General features: G+C 36.0%; 2 protein-coding genes across 4 annotated transcripts in view; both read right to left on the bottom strand.

Annotated features, from left to right (window-relative positions):
- Positions 1–1,698: 1,698 nt before the first annotated feature.
- c11h20orf96 (chromosome 11 C20orf96 homolog) lies at positions 1,699–9,325 on the bottom strand. 2 transcript variants are annotated; one of them, XM_051913388.1, is made up of 10 exons: positions 9,168–9,325; positions 8,949–9,057; positions 8,736–8,860; positions 8,470–8,628; positions 8,276–8,375; positions 5,222–5,400; positions 4,937–5,038; positions 4,743–4,829; positions 4,494–4,612; positions 1,699–2,190 (listed from the first exon to the last, which is right to left on the bottom strand). In XM_051913388.1, the coding sequence occupies exons 1-10, from the start codon at positions 9,186–9,188 to the stop codon at positions 2,130–2,132; spliced, it is 1,062 nt and encodes a 353-aa protein (XP_051769348.1). In that variant the 5' UTR covers positions 9,189–9,325; the 3' UTR covers positions 1,699–2,129. The 2 variants fall into 2 exon arrangements, with proteins under 2 accessions (XP_051769348.1, XP_051769349.1); XM_051913389.1 differs by having other exon boundaries at positions 5,222–5,379.
- Positions 9,326–9,524: 199 nt separating this feature from the next.
- The window catches only part of pnp4a (purine nucleoside phosphorylase 4a), an 81,079-nt gene continuing 70,719 nt past the window's right edge, over positions 9,525–19,884 (bottom strand). For both annotated transcript variants that reach the window (XM_051913056.1, XM_051913055.1), the window contains exons 2-7: positions 14,601–15,283; positions 14,066–14,229; positions 13,557–13,660; positions 12,747–12,922; positions 12,459–12,649; positions 9,525–10,308 (exon numbers count right to left, since the gene is read on the bottom strand). In XM_051913056.1, the coding sequence (XP_051769016.1) occupies positions 10,091–10,308; positions 12,459–12,649; positions 12,747–12,922; positions 13,557–13,660; positions 14,066–14,229; positions 14,601–14,623 (876 nt within the window). In that variant the 5' untranslated portion in view covers positions 14,624–15,283 and the 3' untranslated portion in view covers positions 9,525–10,090. The remainder of the gene's footprint in view (positions 10,309–12,458; positions 12,650–12,746; positions 12,923–13,556; positions 13,661–14,065; positions 14,230–14,600; positions 15,284–19,884) is intronic.

Raw genomic sequence — 19,884 nt, 5'->3', positions numbered from 1 at the left:
CCCACACTTTGGTCAATTACATCAATGTCACACAACTACTGTTTCAGGATTTGCAAAATGGCTTTGAAATGCTCCATTTTCAAGATAAATTGTCTGATAATAGTCATAAAATAAGGCACTTTGGAGACTGACACTTTAAAGTGTCATTAACCACGATAACATTTGCTTGCTGACTGGTACCAAACTCCAACATCACGTTCCCCGACATGGGAAGCAACATGGACGATTTATGCGCTTGGCAAAGTATTAGAAATAATTTGAGGATGATTTCAATAGTCCACTTTAGTTTAGACATTCTAAATTTGCAACTACATGTAAACTAACTCTCACTAATTTGCAGCTGCATGTCAACTAACTCTCATTAGAGTATTTGTAGACTATAATGTTAGTAAAACAAGCGGACATGAATGTCTAAATTGGACTATCGAAATAAAATGTTACCTAATTTGATAAGCTACAGTATTCTCTAAAAATAGTGGCCTATTATTCTGAAAGCATTTTACTTTTGTATTATAATTTTATCAGCTTTTTTGTTGTTGTTGTAAATTTAAAGCCCCCCTGTGGTGAAAATCAAGTTTTTAATGTTGTTTATATGTCTATGTGGTGTTTTAATATGAGTATTTTCTCATTAAAACTGCAGTGAAAAAAAGACCCACAGTTTGAAACTGCTGGTGTCTGTGACGTCACAAACTACCTTGTAACCAATCACGTCAACATGCCAGCAGGCTTTAGCATATCATTAACAGTGAACTAGCAGAGGAGTCTCGACAGAAGCCAGGTTATCCCGGTATATTTTTCTGTTGATGTGAAAAATCGTGTAGATTTAGCAATATAGTGGGCTTATGATGTATATTACAGTGTTATGATGAACTATATGCCTTTCTCCACTGACGTTCTGAGTTGTTCAAAGCTTTTGTAAGGATACTGATTGTTAGAAGGCTGTCTGACTGATATGGCGAACGGGAACACGGTTTGTGTAACATTAGCAACGCATTATCAGCTGTTTAATAACATAGTCAAGCAAAAGGATAATCATATTAATTACTGTTCTGATGTTATAAAGAGCAGTACCATTGTGCAGCGTTTACCTCAGTAAGTTGACCGAGTGGATCTCTGAGCTGGCATGAGTGAGTGAAGGCGGGGCTAATTTGCATATTCATTGATATGCGTATATTAAATGAAGCAAGGGTGTAGAGTTACATTCATGCAGGCATGAAGAAATGTCACAGGAAAAAAACGTTTAAATATGTGATTTTGGTGATCAAAGATGAGTTTTAAGGGATAAAATTATTAACTACAGGGGGACTTTAATACTGTCATACACTACTGTTCAAAAGTTTGGAAAAGTTTTTGAAAGAAATGAATACTTTTATCCAGCAAGGATGCATTAAATTGATCAAGAGTGACAGTTAAAGACATTTATAATGTTACAAAGATTTCTATTTCAAATAAATGCTGTTCTTTTTTACAAAAATGTTAAGTAGCACAACAGTTTTCAACATTGATAATTATAAGAAATATTTCTTGAGTACCAAATCAGCATATTGCAATGACCTCTGAATGATCATGTGACACTGAAGACTGGATTAATGATGCTGAAAATGCAACTTTGACATCACAGGAATAAATTTCATTTTAAAATATATTACAATAGAAAAAATGTTTATTTTAAATTGTAACAATATTTCAGAATATTAATGTTTTTACAGTGATTTTTATTAAATTAATAGCCTTGGTGAGCAGTCTTGGTGAGAAATGGTATTTTTTTAATGTTAGTGTACCTATAATAAGACTACTGTATTCATGCTAATATAAAAAGTCTTATTATTCTGTTACTACTTACCAAATGAAAGTGGTCGCTTAACATCTGCAGCTTAGTTTGTGCTACACTAAAATACATGTAGTATGCAGCTGCGTGTCTAAAGGCACAATAAATTATGGTTCTTGCAAAAAAATAAAGAGGATCAAGCCAATAAAACAAACTGAAAGCAAAGACAAATAAAGTAAAGAAGATCTGTAAAATGGTTTGACGGAGTAAAGTGATTTAATGAAGTGGCTCCATTGATTTTCATCTGTAATATATAGCAGCTCAAGGGAAGACTCAAAAAGGTAATGCATTCAGCACAGAGCTACATGGGAAGTAAATCCTCTTGGGGTATATCGAGATGGACGTCCATATCTGGAGTACACCTAAAATACAGAAAACACAGTGACAGTAACTGTATACAGCCATTATACAACCCAAAGTCTAGTTCACCCAAGAAATGAAACTTCTGTCATCATGTACTCACCCTCATGTCATTGCAAACCCAAGGAAGATATTCTGAAGAATGCTGTTTTTGCCCATATAATGAAAGTCAATGGAGTCCAAAACTACTTCAGATCACAATGAGTTTCATTGTAAGGACAAAAAACACTGATATATTTTTCTTTTGTGGTCCACAGAAGAAAGCCATACAAGTTTGGAACAGCAAATGATGGCAATGTCATTTCTGGGTGCAAAGATATCTGTATCTTCCTTATGGAACATCTGCATTTAAACATGGTCACCACAGCCTGAGACAGTTGGTTTAAGACCGGAAACATGAGAACTTTCTCTGCTGGGTCTCAGGACATCTGCAGATACTAAAGCCATGCCTCTGTCACGAGCAGAGAAGGAAATCCCAGATCTGTTTATCATTATCTCCATTTAATGGAAACCTTTATAATTTGATGCTCAGTGTGACATGATATGTGAACACACTAAATGTTTTTGGCTTGTTTTCCACGTTCTTTGTCCCCTAGGCCACAACACTTAAGGACCAAAAGTCCATATGAATAAATCTTAACTGTGATATAACCACTCCCAAGGGTGGCAAGAGGTTGTGCATGCACTCACAGGACCTTGGAATAAAGTGTCTGATTGTTTTGGAGATATGACTGATTGTCATGGAGAGGAAACTGACATGCTGTTTTGGAACAGACTGTTGGGAAATGTGAAACCTTCATTAACCTTTAATGGGCGCCAGGGATTCCATGAATGCACAGCATTCTCTTGTTCTTCATTTATCTTTAAGATGGCCTTTTCCAAAACTGTGTAATATTACACCATCTCCAACAGCCCAATACTTTTTCCAAACCAAGCCTTTGTTTGAAAGTAGATCGGCTAGTTTATCAGATTTGCAATGCTGGATCTCCAATAAAGCTCCTTGGGTTAGGGAAAGTGTTACTCATCATACATATCTGCACAATCATTCACCTAAAAGGATCATTCACCCAAAAATAAAAATTCTGTCATCTTTTACTTACCCTCATGCCATTCCAAACCTGTATAACTTTCTTCATCAGAACACAAAAGAAGATATCTCACGGTTTTTGTTCATACAATGAAAGTCAAGGGGGTCTAATTTGGTTTCGGACCCCATTGTCTTACATTGTACAGACAAAAACAGTTGAAACATCCTTCAGAATTTCGCATTCTGCACAAGAAAGAAAGTCATACAGGTTTGGAACGACATGATGGTGAGTAAATGATGACAGAATCTTTATTTTTGGGTGAACTCCCCCTTTACAGGATTAGTTCACCCAGAAATTCTGTCATTAATTACTAACCCTCATGTCGTTCCAAACCCACAAGGCATTCGCTCATCTTCGGGGCACAAATGAAGATCTTTTTAATGAAATCTGTGAGCTTTCTGTCGCTCAATTTACTGCCTACGCAACCGCTACTTTTGAGCCCCAGAAAGGTAGTAATGACATCACAAAAGTAATCCACGTGAAAAGTAATTCATCTCCGAAGGATGAATGTCTGCTCTCGTGTCAACACAACATGCTTGTGTCGTGGTGCTCTTTTGAACGCTTTGGAGATTAATATTTTGTAAATAAAGTGTTTTTTTTGTGCAAACAAAGCACTCACATCACTTTATAAAATTGAGGTTAAACCTCTGGAGTCACATGTAGTACTTTAATAATGTCTTTACTACCTTTTTTGGGGCTTGAAAGTGGTAGTTACGCAGGCTGTCAACAGAGGGACAGAAAACTCTCAGATTTCATCAAAAAGATCTTCATTTGTGTTCCAAAGATGAACAAAAGTCTTATGGGTTTGGAATGACATGAGGTTGAGTAATTTTTGGGTAAACTAAGCCTTTAAATTGTTTCTCAATGCATGAAATGCGCATCTTAACCCATATTAGATGTTAAACTATCATGGGCTGCGTGCTGTCAGTATGTTTGAGAAGGCTCTTGAAAATAAAGTGTTGCTGCTCTATATCTGTTTATGGGAGGGGTCGGGTCATACTAACACTGTTAGACATTTCGAGGGGTTTGTTGAACTTCCTTTCAAGTGGCCAATTTTGTGAGAACTTTTCTCTGCAACTGCAATTACTGTATAGCTTGGGAATGCTTCAACTGAAGAGCTTGGCAGTGTTCTTGTGTTAATTGAGGACATAAGAACTGTTTGTGATAAAGAAGCTGTTTGCCTCAATAACTCAGTCTCAATGTTCTCATCCACTCACTTATCTGATTTCAGGAAAACATCTGGAAAGATCTCTCTCCTGATGTTTGGTCTTGATAGTTGCAGTTCCTGAATACTCTTCATTAGCTCTTCGTTCTTCTGCTCTAGCTCCATTATCGCCTTAAAAATATATACAGTAAATATACAATGTAAATAAATAATTTTATTTCCAAATTAACATACATTATTTATTAAAATATTAAGTCTGCATTAATAATCAAAATAATCAATTAACTTAAAAAATAATCACTTTTCTGTGCATATTAATCTCTTCCCTCATTGTGCAATTCTGTGAGGCCACATGTTTGACAACGGGAGAGACATGGGATTCATGTTTCTGAAAACCAAAAAACAAAGATATTTCTGATAATGCACCTAAAGTTGAGAATTACCTCCATTAAAAAAATGAAAAATATAAAATTTGACATAAAAGAGCTTCTTTACCGCAACAATGGCAGACAGCACTTCCTGTTTTCTTTTGTGTTGGCATCTCTCCAAACTGACCATTTCTTTCTCAAACAACTGAATCACATCCTCTTGCTCTTCCTGACAATTACAGAGGAGAAACATATTAAAACATTATTGAACACTGAAGAGTTGTTATGGGAGCTGGAAACATGTGTATTTTAATAAATGAAGCATTTTCCTTGATCTAACTTTACTTTTTACTCTTTACCCATCAGACGGCCAGAATGTTAATCCAGGCAGTAAGTCCTGCTCATTTTTTACCTGCTGCATCTCTTTCAGTCTGTCCAGTTTTCTTTTCATGTCTGCAATCTGCAAGACCTTGACTGGGAGCTCCATATCTTTGTATGTCTTCAGGGAGCGGAGCTCTTTCCGAGCCTTTACCACCTCCGCTTTCATCATGTCCAACTGCTTCTGCAAACCTACACTTATAAAATTGTCAGCTGAAATGTGTTGTTGCAGTTCGGGGTTGTTTGTTTTTGCTTTACCATTAACAGCTATAGCAGCAGCTACACTATATGGCCAAAAGTACCTATATACCCAAACATGTAGACTTCTCTGTGTGCATTATCATTGCTGGAACAGAAGAGGGCCTCATTCTACATTAAATGTTTATGTGTGCTTGATTTTATGAGCCTGCTTGTAATGGACATACAGTACCGTTCCAAAGTTTTGGTTCAGTAAGATTTTTTTTTCAAAAGAAAATAATACTTTTATTCAGAAAAGATGCATTAAATTGATCAAAAGTGACAGAAAAGATATTTACACTTACACAACAATAGTAGAGATGTACCGATATATCAGCCAATAATTGTATCGGCTGATAAAAGCAAACTTTCACACTATCGTCTATTGGCCGATAGTTTAAAAACAGCCGATATATCCTGTCAATCAAAAGAGGGCAGGAAAATGCACTGAATTTGTGCTTTGTGTAAAGAAAATGCTAAGAAACCAGTTTGAAAATATTAATAGTAAATATAAGAATTAATAACATTCAGAAAGTTAAGAAATATTAATTTGCTCTTTAGAATTTAGTTAATGTGTGTTAATATTAATTTGAGTAATGTGTTTGTTTATAACTGATACCAGGTACTCTGAAACAAGTTGATGAAATTGAGAGATTGCATTTCTTTCAAAATATAATTAAAAATATAATTATTAATTATAATGAAATTATCATTAATTTAAAAGAAGGCATAAAAGGCAGAACCCCCAAACTATCGGTATCATTTTCGGTATCGGCAGATATCACTCTGAAAAATAGACTATCGTATCGGTGGAGAAATTTAGTTTCGGTGCATCTCTAAACAATACATATTTAAGATAAATTCTGTTTTTCATCAAAGAATACTAAAAAAATTAACATGGTTTACACAAAAATATTAAGCAGCAACAGTTTTCAATAAGAAATGTTATAAATCAGCATATTAGAATGATTTCTGAAGAATCATGTGACACTGATAATGGCTGCTGAGAATTCAGCTTTGCCATCACAAGAATAAATTACATTTTTCACAGGTATTTTAAATTGTAAAAATATTTTATAATCTTACATTTTTACTGTATTTATGATCAAGTAAACCCATCCTTGGTGAGCATAAGAGACATCTTTCAAAAACATTTTTACAGACTGCAAACTTCTGAATGGCAGTGAAGCTGAAATAGCAAAACCAATTAATTAGAAAAGGGTTTCCAGTTTCCACATACTTTTGGCCATACAGTGTATAAACTGCATTTAAGTAGTAGGAGTGTAACAATATATCATGTCACAATATATCGCAATACAAAAATGCAACAATATCGTATCATGGATAGTGACAATATGTGTCGTGCACAGTTCACCCAAAATAAAATTTACTGTGTGAGAAAAAAATCCAAGTTTGCAGAGTTTTAGTGTCAGTACCACATTAAAGGTGCAATATGTAAAATGTTCTGTTCGCTAGAGACCTTTTCAAAACAAAGGCGTAGCTTGATGACACCAAGTTTGAGCGCGGAATCTTGGGACATGTGGTCTTCACCTCACAGCCGGTGGAAAACAATTGGGATAGGACTCGGGAAGAAATCATGTTAATGGATGAGATTATTAACGTTACTGCAGTATGAAGCAGAGCGGGACCGAGTGTTGCGGGAGCTGAACGAGGCCGCTGGAGCGATTGCCGGCGCCACTTCCGCTTTTCCGGTCATGAGTATGAGGTAACACAGCGCTATTTATCATATTAGATACATTTGAGTGTGTTGAAAATGATGTTATAACGTTACTCTGTGCGTTCGCTCGGCGGCTGCTGTGAGACACTGTTACACACTGCAGTAAGATAGATCGATTTTAGAATATCATATTAAATGCTGGATGGCTTGTGTTGATAAATGGCATGCAATTAATTTTAAAACATATTGTATGATGGAGAAAATTCTGTATTACTGTTACTAAAAATAAAGCTGCATCTGATTATGCTGTGTTAGCTACTTCACAAAATAGTGTTTTTCTCTGAGGCATGGTAAAGCATGGTACTCGCAAAAAATCAAGAAAATTAGATTTAAACAATAAGACTGAACGTGTTGAGCTATATAACAATAATTAGTTTTCTGTCTATAAATATATCAAAACAGTTGTTCCCTTGTCTATTAAAACATGTACTATATTAAAGCGTCTTTGGTGTTTCCATGGTTTCTACAAAATAATGCGGGTATGACGCAATTGACAGGCGACTCCTTACACGTCCCGGAGCCTTGGTTAAAATTGCAATTTTCTCACGATTTACAAATAGTTGCAAACATTTGGGATATTGTAAGTACTCAAGTGAACAAAATATATAACACTGGCCTAGTGGTTCTTGGATATTTTACTGCAAAATTCATACATATTGCACCTTTAAACTACTATATATAATGTTGAATATAATGTATAATAATGCAATAGGGGAATATTTGTGGGTCCTGATAATGCCAAATGTCTTATGTTGCCAGTAAAAAGTGGCCTACATTATTTTAAATATATCTAGTCAGTGACAGAGTGCAAACATATTCATCCAAAATAAATCTGTTTCAGCGTTAGAATCATGAATATTTGTATTCTGGTGTCACCATTGTCCTGTGCACTGGGGTTACCAACACCAAGTTCAAGCCTATTCATTTCCACCCCCGATGTAATACCGAATTTAGCACTTTAATCAACAACAGTACGTTTTTTGTTATCCTTTTACCATATATTGCAATAATATTGAATCGTGAGTTCAGTATCGTGATATGTATCGAATCGTGACATGAGGGTATCGTTACACCCCTAGAAAATAGCTAAAACATAACTAACTTCAAACTAACCGCTGAGATGAGTCTGTGACACTTCCTCTGTATCTGTCAGCTCTGCTTTGGCACTTTTAATTAGACTGGCATCCATTTTTTTCAAGCCTACCACTGATCTCTAGAAAGTACATAAGAGATCTCAATAATTGTGCAAGTATGAGCTCAGTGTTTTGTGTACAGTGGGATCTAAAACGTAATACAATTTAGCTCACCCTCATTTGTTCACTCTGTATGAGCAGTTCTTTGGCTCTGGAGACTGAGCTTCTTTCTGTATCCATAATGCTTCTGGCCATCTGCAGATTCCTCTCTTGAAGCTTTTCACAGTGCTCCTCCAGGTCTTTTATTGCTTCTTTTCTGGATGTGATGAGTAACTACAACAGATTGCAGTTGTCAACATTGTGTAAACTAAACACAAGTGAACTATTAAAGACACAAGTGAACTATTAAAGTCGCCTTTCCTGCTTGACAGTACACACACCAGTGTTTTGATATTGTCTTCCCTCTTTGAGGTGATCTGGTCCTGCTCCACTTTTTTAGTCGTCCTTCTTGTAGAGAGTTTGGGGAGTGTTGTGAAATCATTTTGAACAGTGTTTTGAGATGTCCCTGTTCACAAAGCAGAGATAACAAAACAATGCATAAAGACAAACATGTCTCACTACAGTATTACTTTAATCCCTATCCATGTTTATACCTGATTTTCCAGTTGGAGATGGTCTGATTCCTCCTTTGTTAGATGATATGACTGCTTTATGATGAAGCAGAGGCTTAGGTCTTGCATTTCGCTCCCATTCGCTATAATCCTTGAAAAATATTTTAATAAAAAGTGTTTAGCCTAACTGCAGCTGTTTCCATGGAAGAACATTACATTAATATTAACCTAACAATCATAAACACAGTCAGTCAGTCATACCACTGGATGAAATTTCAGCATCTCTTGAGGTGTTACGATGCTGTTTTCTTCACAGGTAAAATCAGCTTTGTCGATATCAAAAACTCATCGAGAGTTCGTTAACAATTCTAGTAGTCCATAAGTTTGCCATAGCAACCGGAGATACACGCCTGCGTACTACGTACTTCTGCTGCCATCTAGTGGAAATACTGAGCATGCGCGAAAATGGGAAAATTCTCTTCTGTTTCCTGTAATTCGATTTTTCATTATTTAACAGAAAAGTGAATGTAATCCTTAATATGAACTTATATAAATCCCTGCGATTGTAGAAAAGGGAGTGAATAAAGATTCAACAGTAAAATATAGGCCTACTTGTTTGTGTCAAAATACACTTTTATTGCTGACATTCTTGCATTATAGATAGGATTATGTGTTTGTTTTACATAAGATAAGGTTATACAAAACATGGCAAATTTACAACACAGATAATATAAAATGTATTATAAATAGCATATAGGAATGATTTAAACATCCAACTTTACCATCAAAATATTAACATTAGGAATTATATTAATTTGTATAATGAATAGCAGTGCATAAAATATTTTACTGCACAATTTAAGGCCCTAATATTATGTAATCATGAATATACAGATGAATACACAACTTTCTCTGCACACACACACACACACACACACACACACACACACACACACACACACACATATAATGAATAACATTAAATAGCCCAGTGTTTTGTTTGTTGATATGGCACCATCGAACTTGATCATTTTTATGATCACTGCAAATAATAAAATCTTAACATTTAAATATTAAAAAAAACAAAAATGTGTTATTGAAACAGTAGTACACTCAAAAGTATAAAGTAATGCTGCAGATTCTTCTGGATGAGGTTTTCAATGGCAATTACAGTGCTGAAGACATCATGCCGTGTTGTTGTTGATGTCCATGCGGCCGATGAGCTCCGTGACCAGCGCCTGCAGCGTCTCTGAACGCATTTTGCTCACTTCCAGCACAGCTTCGTGATTGACAGTCTCATTGTCCTCATAGCTTTTCACCACTTTGTTAGTGATGAGGGAGAGACCAAAGACTCTCATGCCACAATGACTGGCAACCAACACTTCCGGTGCAGTACTCATTCCTTTAAAGGCAATTGATGTATAAATTAATAATAATTAAGACAGTATAAATATTACTATAAAATAAAATGTTAATATACATGAAGTGTGTTATATCTGTGCCACTACTTTCACAAATGGAAAAGTTTTTTACAAAATCCTGCCTAATTTAAAGGGTTAGTTCACCCAAAAATTTAAATTCTGTCATTAATTACTCACCCTCATGTCGTTCCACACCTGTAAGACCTTCGTTCATCTTCGGAACACAAATTCAGAGCGTGCCAAAGTCATGTGAACCACTGAAATTTCGAAACGTTTCGAAACACTTATGACGTAATGAAGCCTCGTTTACTGAAATCACGTGACTTTGGCGCTCCGAACCACTGATTCGAAACAAAAGATTTGTAAAGCTTCGAAGCTTAAAGGAACACTCCACTTTTTTTGAAAATAGGCTCATTTTCCAACTCCCCTAGAGTTAAACAGTTGAGTTTTACCGTTTTTGAATCCATTCAGCCGATCTCCAGGTCTGGCGGTACCACTTTTAGCATAGCTTAGCATAGTTCATTGAATCTGATTAGACCGTTAGCATCTCGTTAAAAAATGACCAAAGAGTTTCAATATTTTTCCTATTTAAAACTTGACTCTTCTGTAGTTACATCTGTACTAAGACCGACGGAAAATGAAAAGTTGCGATTTTCTAGGCCGATATAGCTAGGAACTATACTCTCATTCCGGCGTAATAATCAAGGAACTTTGCTGCCGTACCATGGGTGCAGCAGGCGCAATGATATTACAGAGAGTATAGAGATGAGATTATAGTATATTAATGACAGTATAGTTCCTAGCCATATCGACCTAGAAAATCGCCACTTTTAATTTTCCGTCGGTCTTAGTACACAATGTAACTACAGAAGAGTCAAGTTTTAAATAGGAAAAATATTGAAACTCTTTGGTCATTTTTTAAGGAGATGCTAACGGTCTAATCAGATTCAATGAACTATGCTAAGCTATGCTAAAAGTGGTACCGCCAGACCCGGAGATCGGCTGAATGGATTCGAAAACGGTAAAACTCAACTGTTTAACTCTAGGGGAGTTGGAAAATGAGCCTATTTTCAAAAAAAGTGGAGTGTTCCTTTAAGGAAGCAGTGTTTTGAAATCGCCCATCACTAGATATTGTTGAATAAAGTCGTTATTTAGGTTTTTTTTGGCGCACAAAATGTATTCTTGTCGCTTCGTAACATTAAGGTTGAACCACTGTAGTCACATGAACTGTTTTAAATATGTCTTTAGTAGCTTTCTGGGCATTGAAAGTGTTAATTATCTTGCTGGCTATGCAGGCCTCACTGAGCCATCGGATTTTATCAAAAATATCATAATTTGTGTTCCGAAGATGAACGAAGGTCTTACGGGTGTGGAACGACATGAGGGTGAGTAATTAATGACATTATTTTTTATTTTTGGTAGAACTAACCCTTTAAGCAATTTAAAGTGCCCCTATTATGCTATTTCAAAGGTTCCTAATTTAGTTTTGGAAGTCTCCTACAATAGGTTTACATGCATCCAAGGTCAATATACATCAGCATCACCTCTTTTCTTACAGAGTCTGAAATGGTTCGTTAAAGGATTCAGTCTCTCTAAACTCCTCCTTTCCAAAAGCATACTCAGCTTTGATTGGTCAAATGGCCCAGTTTGTTATGACTCTTCTACCGCTTACAGCGCATGTGGTAAACGAAACAACCTTTATAAATCTGAATTTTGAGTCCTCGTTGTTTGGAAATGCATGCAAAGTGGATTTGCTTTCGCAGTGCAGAAAACAGCGTCTTTTCAACATCTTTTCAAACTCATCCAGGCCTCAGCTACAACTACAGTGTTTGAGGGTCAAAGTAGATGTTTGCGTAGGCCGTAGGCTGGCATTATGTAAATTTGTTACGAACCTATGTAAGTTCGTGCAGAAAGCAAGACTGGAATTACTGATGACTCATTTCAGGCAGTTCAGAATTGATTCTTTGAGAGATTTATTGTGCACTTTGAAACTTTGCAGACCTTTTACATTCACAAACAGCTATGTAGCCCACTACATAAAGGGTAATCTGAAAAATCATAATAAGGACACTTGAAGGATTTTGATTAGATATGAATTGTATTGATTTTACTAAATGAGACACCATCTTACCAACTGCATCAACTCCCAGTTTGTGCAGAAGTCGGGCTTCAGCGATGCTCTCAAAGTTGGGTCCTCCCACCATGCAATACACACCTTCTCGGACATACTGGGAGACACCCATGCTCTTACAGATGTCGAACGCCATCTTCCGTAGGCTTTTGTCATAGACCCCAGACATGGGTGGAAATCGAGGGCCAAACCTTGATAGCGACCGATAAATGATTACATTCCTTATACTGGTGATTATAATGAATGAACGCTTTCTTAACTCACTTCAACATGTACGCTGATACTCACTTATCATCATTAGGGCCATTGAGAGGGTTCAGTCCAGCAAGTCCAGGGAAGTTAATGTGGTCACGTATGATCATAATATCACCACAGCTATAACTGTCCGCTAACGACCCCGCAGCGTTAGTGACAATCAAGGTGTCGACACCCAGAAGCTTAAACACTCTAACTGGAAAAGTGACCTGAGGAACACAAGCACAAATTCTGGTAATCCATTTTCAACATCCGCCACCTTTGTAATAAACCTTCACAAGCTTGCTGCTGTACTGTACAAGGCATTTTAACAATAAGCCATTTTAATCTAACCCTGTGTTATGTAAACCACACAAAAGTTTCATTGAATTGTGGCATAAAGCATGTGACTCAAAGTAGCGTATTTATGACACGTGATGCCAAGATAATGTCAGATTAACATGAGCCATGAAGCAAATAAAGCCTGAAGAAGCATTAAACTGTGTTAGCACAAAAATTATATGTGCTGAAATGAAAAATGTGTACTACTTTTGGGGTCACTAAGAGTTTTTTGTTGTTATTGTTGTTTTAACAAATGAATACAGTACTTTTATTCAGCGAAGATGCATTAAATTGCAGTAAAGACAACTATAATGTTACATAAGATTTCTATTTCAAGTTTCCACACTAAGATTTTTTGTCTTGAGCACTAAATCAACATATTAGAATGATTTCTGAAAGATCATGTGACACTAAAGACTGGAGTAATGATAAAGATACTTGTGAAAAATTCTTACCGACCACAAATGTTTACATATAATTTATTGCAAAGAACGTAGTGTCACTGATTTAAAAAGGACAAACCTTGCTTAGTGTGTGTCCCTCATACATGTGAAATCGACCCTGCATGCACACGCAGGTCTTCCCTTTGAGCTCCCCAAAAACAAGCCTTCCAGCATGACCTTTCACTGTTCGAATACACACAAACACAGACACATCAAGCATTATTACTCAAAATGCACACACATACAAAAATGTTCCTATAATTTTGTTTCATGCATCCATTTAAAATTGTTGAAGGCGCCAATTAAAATGATGTTCTAAATTTTTGCAGGTTAAAAACTGCGTAACATGCTAGCATAATATTTACATTTATACATTTGGCAGATGCTTTTATACAAAGTTACTAAGTTATACATTTTTTCATTTTTATCTGTTCCTTATCTGTTATCTTGCTTTCCCATGGGAATCAAACCTATGACCTTGATGTTGCCAGTGCCATGCTCTACTGTGTGATAATACTTTGTCTTTATTTTAACAACAGAGAAAAACACTGGAGCAAATACATTGTTACATGCTCTGACCATTCTTACCTGTGCTCTGAGGAAAGCCAGGGATGTCAGAGTATTTGAAAGAGTCTTGGCACTTGAGCGCGTCCGCCAGCATGCCCAGTCCAGAGCCGCAGATGATGGCCACTTTAGGTCTGTGTTGTGTTTGGGACAGCAGCCAGTCTGCCGTTCTCTGGTAGTCCTCATGGCTGGTGATGAGAATGAAACATATTTATTAAACTGAAAGCCTGATTATATTCATTTGAGGGAACTGTGGAATGTAAGGCATCAATTGCTGACTCTATATTGTCCAATTAGATATGACTGGAATTCATGTTTTGCACATTGTTGACTGTGTACAGTTTTTGAAATATCAGGACTAAACTTATAAAAAGTATTATACTGATTTAAAGTATAAAACAATAATTAGCTTGACCTGAATCATACTGTAAAATGATATAATTTACAGAATTAAACAGTATTAAAACTTTTTAAGAAAAAAAGTAGTTATGTATGACATTTCTTCATACACACAATGTACTTTACATTAACCTTAAGATGGAAATAAAATGTGACTTACCAGATTTGATCTTTACTATGCATGTTGTTCGTCTTAAAGAATATTTGAAACTCTAAAGTGTTCCTGGAATTGAGCAGTGTGTGAATGAGAGAACAGCTCTCTCCATTTAAGTAAACCTAGTGTCTGACCTCACTAACACACACAAACGCTCTGATTGGTTACAACTCAGTGTAATAGTTAGTCATGCCAAATGAATTGCCTTGTAATTTGTAGGTGTGCCTAAGTATAATATCAGAGACAAACTAAACTTTCAATCAGATTTGGGGGAAGTAAGCTTTTAAAACTGAACACACAAGAATATCTTATGTGTAAAAAAAAAAAAAAAAAAAAAAATCAGTGTACTTGTGAATGCATAGTCAATTCAAAGTTTAATTGCATCACAAGGGGATTTTTTTTGACAGATCTAATCATAGGATCAGAAGTCATCAATTAGGGGAAAAAATAGCATAAATTAATTTAAAAACTGGAAAACACATTAAACACACTCATTTTAAACTATACTGCATTTGTTTCCTAGTTGTATGCTGAGATAATTGATCAGTATTCTTATATTTTTCAGCATTTGTTTTTAGGTTTGATGCAGATTTTACATGTACAGTCAGGCCTGTTTCATAATGCAGGTCTCAAAGTGTGCAGTAGATCCAGATCTGTCAATGGGTTGAGCTTGAGTTCTTCCACAGGATCTGTAACATGTGAGGCACATTATCAGGGGTACATACTCCTACCCAAATCCAAAGCATGAGACTAGAAAAATTAATTTCGGGACCTCACAAGATTTGTCTGATTGCAAGCAATTTTCCACTTTTAGATGCAGAACAAAGTCTTGTAAAAACATTTCAAAGGTAAATTAACTTCTTTTATCTTGCCATCATTAAGAGTATTGCATTTTACACAGTGGTTCTCACTGGCTTGTGTATGTATTGTCCTTGACCAAAATCAAAGACTGATACACTACTGTTTCCCACACATTCTGCACTTTTAGTAACAGGATCTGTAAGTTCAATTACGTAGAAAATAAGAACAGAAATGATTCTACTATGTGAGAAGAAAGAGACCAAAGTGATGCAAGATATATGAAACTAGCACAGCTGAGTAGGAAATCAAATGCCTGGGACAATGGACACTTATACAATTTAACAGTCGTTACGCAAAAATATTTGTCTGTAGAATGCAGTGACTGACCAATAAGAACCAAGTATTCTGAGAGTGTGTAATAAGAGAGCTCATTCATCATGCAGTGAAAGAAACTATTATTCGACTCTTTTTATGGACATTTAAATACGAAAAACAAAAAGTATGAATGCATGATCAGTATCATATTGGTTATAAGTCAATATTAGATCATTTTTAATTTTTTGCTACTGGATATGTACAAACCTGTACAAATTGTGAATAAAAAAGGAATGCAATAATTTACAAATCTCATAAACTTATATTTTATTCACAATAGAATATAGATAACATATCAAATGTTGAAAGTGAGACATTTTGAAATGTCATGCCAAATATTGGCTCATTTTGGATTTCATGAGAGCTACACATTCCAAAAAAGTTGGGACAGGTAGCAATAAGAGGCCGGAAAAGTTAAATGTACATATAAGGAACAGCTGGAGGACCAATTTGCAACTTATTAGGTCAATTGGCAACATGATTGGGTATAAAAAGAGCCTCTCAGAGTGGCAGTGTCTCTCAGAAGTCAAGATGGGCAGAGGATCACCAATTCCCCCAATGCTGCGGCGAAAAATAGTGGAGCAATATCAGAAAGGAGTTTCTCAGAGAAAAACTGCAAAGAGTTTGAAGTTATCATCATCTACAGTGCATAATATCATCCAAAGATTCAGAGATTCTGGAACAATCTCTGCGCGTAAGGGTCAAGGCCGGAAAACCATACTGGATTCCCGTGATCTTCAGGCCCTTAGACGGCACTGCATCACATACAGGAATGCTACTGTAATGGAAATCACAACATGGGCTCAGGAATACTTCCAGAAAACATTGTCGGTGAACACAATCCACCGTGCCATTCGCCGTTGTCGGCTAAAACTCTATAGGTCAAAAAAGAAGCCATATCTAAACATGATCCAGAAGCGCAGGCGTTTTCTCTGGGCCAAGGCTCATTTAAAATGGACCGTGACAAAGTGGAAAACTGTTCTGTGGTCAGACGAATCAAAATTTGAAGTTCTTTTTGGAAAACTGGGACGCCATGTCATCCGGACTAAAGAGGACAAGGACAACCCAAGTTGTTATCAGAGCTCAGTTCAGAAGCCTGCATCTCTGATGGTATGGGGTTGCATGAGTGCGTGTGGCATGGGCAGCTTACACATCTGGAAAGGCACCATCAATGCTGAAAGGTATATCCAAGTTCTAGAACAACATATGCTCCCATCCAGACGTCGTCTCTTTCAGGGAAGACCTTGCATTTTCCAACATGACATTGCCAGACCACATACTGCATCAATTACAACATCATGGCTGCGTAGAAGAAGGATCCAGGTACTGAAATGGCCAGCCTGCAGTCCAGATCTTTCACACATAGAAAACATTTGGCGCATCATAAAGAGGAAGATGTGACAAAGAAGACCTAAGACCGTTGAGCAACTAGAAGCCTGTATTAGACAAGAATGGGACAACATTCCTATTCATAAACTTGAGCAACTTGTCTCCTCAGTCCCCAGACGTTTGCAGACTGTTATAAAAAGAAGAGGGGATGCCACACAGTGGTAAACATGGCCTTGTCCCAACTTTTTTGAGATGTGTTGATGCCATGAAATTTAAAATCAACTTATTTTTCCCTTAAAATTATACATTTTCTCAGTTTAAACATTTAATATGTCATCTATGTTATATTCAGAATAAAATATTGAAATTTGAAACTTCCACATCATTGCATTCCTTTTTTATTCACAATTTGTACAGTGTCCCAACTTTTTTGGAATCGGGTTTGTAATTGTGCATGCTAATTTCCTCTAAATTTACATTTAGTTAAACACAATTAGTTTAATAATGCTGTTAAATGTAATCTTTTAGCAAATTAAAAAAATCTCCGTATCCATTTTGTGCATTGTAATCAGTGTTGGGGGTAACTCATTACAAGTAACTCGAGTTGTATAATCAGATTACTTTTTTCAAGTAACTAGTAAAGTAACGCATTACTTTTATATTTACAACAAAATATCTGAGTTACTTTTTCAAATACGTAATGCAAGTTACTTTGTTTTCCCATTTATTGACTGACAGCTCTCCTGTCTCCATGTTGAGAGAAATCGGGAGTAAATGCAGAGGTGTTGTGTGTGAACATGATGGTTATTTTAGACTAGTTCTAGACTAAATGTGAGCATTTACTCATTTACTTCTCCTGTGTCCTATTCTTCTGTACTTCTGTACTGAATGTCAGCACAGCTGAAAGGCTTGTTTGTTTGAGCTGCGCCCTCTACTGTACAGGTGGGAATTTGCATTTCCTTCAGCCTGAGGCTTATTCATTTCACTTTTGGTGTGAAAGGGCCTTCTTTACATTTGACAAAAATAGAACTTGGTCATTATAAAAACAAACAAACAAACAAACAGCCCAGCCCAAATGAGAAAAAGTAAAGCAAAAGTAATATGACGAAGTACTTTCCATAAAAAGTAACTAAGTAACGCGATTAGTTACTTTTTTAGGGAGTAACGCAATATTGTAATGCATTACTTTTAAAAGTAACTTTCATTTATTTATTTTCATTTATTTAGATAAAATAGTATAGAGAATTAATATCGTCCAGCTGTTGGCCATAACAAGAAAATAATTATCATCTTATTGCATCAACCAGAATTTTAAGTTGCATCCCCAACAAAACTGCTCACCCAAGACAAAAAGAATTCAAGAACGGACTCGATCCTGTGAATGTGATCATTCCTATGAGGAACAATCAGCTTTAGACAATAATATTTACATTTTCAGCATTGCTTTCTCACATACCATCAGTCTGACAATGTGCACCAGAGTCAAGATAGCTTTCAGACACATGAAAACCTTTTGTCCCAAGAGGACATGGTAAAACTTGCATAGCGGGTCATATTTAACTAGGCTCATGTGAGTGATACAATGTAACCAAGCTGATTAAGAGAATGGCAGAGAATGACAGACAGAGAGAGAGAGGGAGAGAGAGAGAGAGAGAAAGAAAGCGTATCCCTCTTTCTCTGTAATTACATTAACAATGTCGAGTGCCAAGCATACCCTATGCATCTCTCTCTCTCCATCTGCTCAGACGTAATCTGTGGCATATGAGTCACATGTGATTTCACCCACTGGAATCTCATTGTACAATTCGCTCATTATTAATGGATTCTAAATAAAAACAGAATGAAAAGTTTTTTGTTTTTTTTTTACATTTAATGTAAAAAGTGAAATCTCATATTAATGTACTTCAATTAATGGTCTTCAATTTAGCTTTGCAAAAAAAGTGTTAAATGTGTTAAATATAATATATCAATGTAACTTCAACCGAATCTGAAGTTAAGCAGCTAAAATTCAAGTTAAATGTCTTTATTATTCTTGCAAATTTAAAACGTGTTAATTAAAGTTACACTATGTAACTTTTTATTCAATATTAACAAAATTTAAATAATGAATTATTATCAATAATATTTTCCAAAATGTGTTTTGTCTTACCCTGATTCACTATGGTGAGGCTGTTATAAGTGTTTGTATTTTTAGACATGTCGGGATGGTTTTCCCAGAAAATCATCTGTGCGTGTCTCATCCGTAAATATAGAAATGTTGCTCTGGCTACTTTGACACGTATGGTGTTGGAGTGGCACAGGTTAGTTGTCACAGGTTAGTCAACGAGTGATATAGGTTGACATGGAGCACGAAGAGAACGTGACAGAGCTCGTAATAAAACAAGAATCAACACTGGCTTGGCTTTTTGGAGATAACAAGAACTGAGGGATTTGAAATGTTGTAAAAGTGACACGGAGATGGCGTTTTTATTACTCAACAGATAAGGAATTTTATTGAACAGACAAACTGCCATATGTTGCTCTCTAACAGAGTTCATTGTAAAGCATTATCTATTGTAAAGGGTCATATTCATCCACACAGTCACACAGAGCCAAAGCACAACCAAAACAATGTTCCTCCACAAAATGCATGCAGTTTTGTTTAACTGCTAAAGGGCCAAAAGTTACATAGTATACCTTTAAAATGAAAATATACAAGAATATTATTGTGGATTTGTGATGCAATAATTATCAAGCATGTAAATACATTCATGTGGTACTATGGTCATATTTTTATTAGCCCTAC

Source organism: Ctenopharyngodon idella, chromosome 11 (assembly GCF_019924925.1).
Source record: "Ctenopharyngodon idella isolate HZGC_01 chromosome 11, HZGC01, whole genome shotgun sequence".
NCBI classification, from domain to species: Eukaryota; Metazoa; Chordata; class Actinopteri; order Cypriniformes; family Xenocyprididae; genus Ctenopharyngodon; species Ctenopharyngodon idella.
The sequence above is the reverse complement of the archived record's forward strand: the minus strand, read 5'-3'. Positions and strand labels throughout refer to the sequence as shown.

Excerpts from the sequence above, each read along its gene's own strand:
- c11h20orf96 (XM_051913388.1), bottom strand. The coding sequence starts at position 9,188 with ATGCTGAAATTTCATCCAGTG. Across the intron at positions 9,058-9,167 it reads TGCTGAAATTTCATCCAGTG|GATTATAGCGAATGGGAGCG; the intron begins GTATGACTGACT and ends ATATTTTTCAAG. Across the intron at positions 8,376-8,469 it reads TACAGAGTGAACAAATGAGG|AGATCAGTGGTAGGCTTGAA; the intron begins GTGAGCTAAATT and ends TGTACTTTCTAG.